The 5,330-nt window shown below is 42.4% G+C and overlaps 1 protein-coding gene across 1 annotated transcript; it reads left to right on the top strand.

Moving 5' to 3' along the window:
• Window positions 1–1,366: 1,366 nt before the first annotated feature.
• LOC307038917 (protein mono-ADP-ribosyltransferase PARP12-like) lies at window positions 1,367–4,491 on the top strand (the record flags this gene model as incomplete). The annotated part of the gene is made up of 3 exons (XM_079680590.1): window positions 1,367–1,377; window positions 2,365–2,500; window positions 3,222–4,491. The coding sequence occupies 3 exons, from the start codon at window positions 1,367–1,369 to the stop codon at window positions 3,630–3,632; spliced, it is 558 nt and encodes a 185-aa protein (XP_079536716.1). The 3' UTR covers window positions 3,633–4,491.
• Between the last annotated feature and the right edge of the window lie 839 nt (window positions 4,492–5,330).

The raw sequence follows: 5,330 nt of genomic DNA, 5'->3' as shown, positions 1-5,330 counted from the left end.
ATCTATTATGTCTATTGGAGGGACTCTTCAGGGCTAGAGTGCGTGACATCATCACTTAGAGTGTAGAGGCTCCTTAAAATCTTCAGAAAAACATTTTAAAACTGCTCTAAAACCCAAAATATGCACTCTATTCAAATAATTTCAAAAGATTTCAGTATCAAAATAAGTCAGGACTGCTCGATTGTCTTCATCATATCAAACGGGCCTACCAACGGGGCCCAATAGTGATCTAAGTGACAAAAAGTCCACCAAGCTCCCGTGTACACTTTGAACAAACTGCCGCCATCTCCACATTTTACACACCAGATACAAAAAAAGCCCACAGATGCGTTCATCAGGGCTCCACTTCTAAAGAGCAATAATTGCAGCTTATCTATATAATAAAGTAACATTAAAGATCAAGTGTTTAGATGTATTGGCATCTATAGGGAATGGCAAGTGCCGTGCATTCTGGGGAGTCTGGCCATCTGTGGAGGATTAGCAACAGCAGCAGCCATCAATATCAGCATTTCCGGGTCATCTGTCAGCTGTTTTGCATCCGAAATGAATAGAGTATGTGTGATATATAAATGCCCTTACAAAGAGAGGCTCTGAACAGGAACATGTATATGTACATGTTCCGCGATATCTCCTATTATAAATCCTATTCCCAGTGTAGTGGTTTGTGTTACAGTAGTTCAGCAGACGGCTGACATCAACACATTCAGTGTCTCTTGCTCTTGCTACGTATCCCTCTTGTCCCTGTTAGTTTAAAAGAATAAAATGAAATCCCATGGTCCTTTTTTTTTCCCGTTCGTTGGTCATAGGAGTGGCTGTTACATCAAGTGACAGTACCTGACCGGCCATGTTTAAAACGTTTAAAAATTAAAAGTTATGGCTAGTCTGCTGTACCAAAGATGGACAACTTGCAGTTGATGACGTCACATTCCCGTCACAGGGATTCTGCCACTGTCGCCTCTTCAGGAGTCAATCAACAGTGAAGGTAGACACAGATTTTTCTGTGCAATAGTTGTCAATCTAAATATTGGACCAATTTTCTACATGCCACATATCTTCAGAACATTCTGAGTCTAAAATGATAAAGAAACCAATCAGGAGAATTTTTACTTTGTTCGATACCAATTTGTCTGTCAGCACCATCGGCTGCAGCCTTTTCATCACGATTTGTGGTTAGAATCCTTACACCTAAGTGGTTTTAAGTCAATTTCTCATGTCCATTTTTTCATTTAAAACAGAAATAGGAGGCTACAGAATGCAAAGTAAAAACAACTCCAGAATAGGCGGCAGAGCAGTGTGACGCTTGCGTGGTCTGTTCTGAATAGCGATTGGTCTAGATGTGGGCTAATCCCAAAATACTTTACGACACATGTATTTGACGTAGGATGTATTTTATGAATTTGAGCTACTCTCTAACAACACATACATCGTAGCGTTCAAGTGCACAGTTTACTTTTTTTTAAACGTGTCAAATGGGACGGCGCTGGGCCTGTTCATGTTTCTATTGGCTAGCTCTCCAACTAATTGTACGTGTACGCTAAGGGGCGGGACGGGACGTCTCTTAGGGGTTGACCAATTACAACAGAGCCGGCCAGCCAACCAATCAGAGCAGACCGGGCTCTGGTTTCAGACAGAGGGTGAAAAGAGGTGCTGCAGCACAGGCAGTATGAGAAAAATAAAGAGCTTTTTGAACATTAAAGCATGGAGACATGTCCCAGTAGAGACACTAGATACTGATATGAACCTTGAAATGAGCGGAATACAGTATGTCCCCTTTAAGTACCAGACTTGGTGGAGTTTTATTGTGTTCTGTTCCTTTTTATGCTAAACTATGATTACCAGCTTCTGGTTTGAGCCACATATTGTCCATACAAACATGAGAGCAATATCATTGTATTATGATCAGAAAGTAAATGGTTAGCTGAGCCAAGTTGTGGCTCAGTGCGGTGGCTCAGTACTGGTTCAAATCCCGCTGCTGTCAGCATACCGCTTTCTCCTTGCGCAAGGCACTTCACCCTAAGTTGCTCCTGTGGGGATTGCCCAGTATGTACAGTATGTAAGTCGCTTTGGGTAAAAGCGTCTAACAAGTGACATGTAAATGTAACAAATACATTTCTTATAATGCCTAATTATTTACTAAATTGTGATGATATTTTGTCAGATGGTGGATATAATGTCAATTTAATGTGAACTCTGACCCTTCTGCACTTTTAAAGCAATGCAACAATAATATTCATTCATCATTCAATAGTCATTTTTATTTAATGAAACGTATTGTTGTTCCATTTTTATTGTTTTCCATAACAACTCTATATTTCATATTTAAACTCATGATTGTACTCTGTGTATTGTGTTTTTTGATGACAGGACTCGATGCAGATTCCCCCATTGCCTGGACTCTGTCCACAATGCAGCGAAGCTGACTGAGCATGGTCTGGAGATCCTGAGCCGGAGCGAGCTGTGCACCCTGCTGCTGCAGAACGACACCTGGCTCCTGCCTCAGGTACAGAAGATTCATCCAGAGACGTTTCTCAGATCAGATGGTTTTTGATTCAGAATGTTGGCCCAGCCAGGTGTGGAAAAGAAAAGGTTATTTGTAACACTGATCAACAGGTCCCAAGATATAGTGCCAACATTGAAATAGTCCCTAACTTTAGTCTGTCTGCACCCTCGCAAAGCTTCATGAGTCGAATCATCCATTTAAAAAAAGTATTCACTTCTTTATATTTCGTATCAAGAGGGAGTGTTCGCTAAAATAATTCTCATTGTAAGCTATATTTGAAGGACGTCCCTCCACTGGCTCTGTGTCAGTCACAACAGATACCCAGTCCCTCCCAACATGGGGGAGGGCGCAGCGAGCAATAAGTGACAAAGTCCAGATAAAGGCTGTTACAACCCCCCTCACCCGGCCCTTCCAAGCCCATCTTCCACCGCTACATTAGGAAATGCAATGGCCAGGGACAACCAGCATCGACTGACCACTGAGCTGAAAAAAGAAAATAACAAATGGTAATTTCTTCGTAATGAAAGGCCAAATCTGATTTGAATAAAAAGAACAGAATCAGGTTCAACCCTTACATCAAGCTAATTCTGTATCAGCTTTCTATAGACTTACATTTGATCCTTAATATTAAAAATAATTAAATGTATTGTTGTTGCTTACAACATTTGTTCTTGATTTTTGTTCTTTGCATGATTGTAACAACTTTTCCTCTTTACACCAGATATGTCATAATTACAACAATGGTGGTGGGCGGATGGGCCGGTGTCAAGAGGGCGATAATTGCAGAAGATTGCACATCTGTGAGAATTACCTGAACAGCGTCTGCAGCTGCATCAAGAACCATGATTTTACCGCTCCACAGCCACAAAAGAGCCTGTCTGATAGAGGCATGCCGGACCGACTCTTTCCCTCGTTGAGGTCTGTCTATGCCAACATTCTGGCTCTGAAGTGCGCCGACAGACAGGGCGACCCTGATGCCAGCGGCGACAATGGTCTGATTCCACCACAGAGAGATTGGCAAAGAGGGAGAGGGAGAGCTGGTTTCCGGGGCAACCGAGGCAACATGGGCAACCGAGGCAACAGGGGCTTCAGGGGGAGGAAATCAAGGCAACCAGCCAACCCGTTCCACTGATGACATATTTCCTGACCCTGAAACCTTTAATCTATACACCGAAGATGGCCTGAGCGAAGATCAGAGACCTACCTCCCCGTACAGCGAAGTCTCTGCTGCTGCCAACGACACCAATGCCAGCAGCGACGATGGAAAGAGCAGAAATCCCAATCCGAATAAAACCTCAGCGTCTGTCCGAGGGAGAGATGGAGACAGGGGGAACCATCAACCGCTGAACAGGAGCCGGGCTACTGCTGACCCTGAGTCTGTCAGCGCAACGCAAACAGTGAGGATTTACCTCCCGTCAGAGGTAAACTACGCCCGCTTTCATTGGGTGTTTTTGAAAGAGCTGTCTGAAATGGAACGGCTTTATAACCCACCTCTGTCTGTTTCCTTTAGATAAAACTGAGATATGCATGTTCTTCATCAAAGGACACTGTAAACATGAGGGTGAGTAATTGTCGGGTCGGGACGGGTGGCGCAGTGGTCTGTGCGTTTGATCATCAGATCAAGGGGGTGTTGGGGAACTCCAGTTCGAAACCCGCTCCCGCCCCACTGCGTCAGGCCGTTGTGTCCTTGGGCAAGACACTTCACCTGAATTTGCTCCTGTGGGTATTGTCCACAGTACATGTATAATATCAATGTGTACTTGTAAAAGTGCCTCAATGACTTTGAGGTGTGAAGATGGGCGGTGTGGCGCAGTGCATTGATCAAGGGGGTGAAACCTGCCGCCGCTGCGTCTGTAAAGCCGTTGTGTCCTTGGGCAAGACACTTCACCTGAACTTGCTCCTGTGGGTATTGTCCACAGTAGATGACCATTACATGTATGTAGGATCTGTATATGTAATGTGTATTTGTAAAGCGCTTTGAGTTTGATAAAGCGCTATAATAAATATAAGGATTATTATTATTATTATTATTAATTATTGATACGTCATAGAGCATTATCAGAAACAGTAATCCTTATACTGATTATTACAAAAATGTCAGAAATGGACTCAGCATCCTGAATTACCCACAAAACCACATGTTTTAGCTATTACTTACTTACCTATAATGTTAATTCATGCTAATTATTGCAACCTATGCTAATTTCGCAAATTGCCCATCACTACACCTACGTTTCTGACCTTTTCTGTCTTTTTTACGATTGCCGATTGAAGCTAAGTGCTGGCTTTTCTTAGTCCGTCCTTGAGTTAAAATACAATTACCTCAGTCTTTTTACCTCAATGGAATCATGCAAATCTTCAAGATTAGAGGCCCCAGGATGGAGCCTTGAGGAACCCCCCATGTCATACTTTTCCATTCTGATGTTTTTTTTATTGTGCCAGAAAGTCACACCCAGTTTTCCAGCTGGTCTAGTACAATTATAGGGTAGACTTTGTCGAATACAGCGTTAAGATCTAATAATATTAACACTTAGATTCCTTCTTTGTCTATGGAAAAGTGGATGTTATTGAAGACTTTAACAAGAGCAGTGCGTTCAAAAGTCTGAGTGAAACGCATCAAAACTGTTATTTATCATCAATAAGTTCAGTTCAGTCATGCAAATGTGTATATGCAACACAATGTTTCGAGCAAGTTTGTGTCAATAAAATATACATAAACCTTTCATTTGTGTTCTTTTTTAGAGCTTGGTATGGAATGGTATGAAAACTACAGGGTGAAAAAGACATTTCTTTTAACAGCTGTAAAACCGGCAGGTGGTAGACATTTCTG

This window comes from Notothenia rossii, assembly GCF_949606895.1.
Source record: "Notothenia rossii genome assembly, chromosome: 5".
NCBI lineage: Eukaryota > Metazoa > Chordata > Actinopteri > Perciformes > Nototheniidae > Notothenia > Notothenia rossii.
This window is presented reverse-complemented; position numbering and strand designations above follow the sequence as displayed.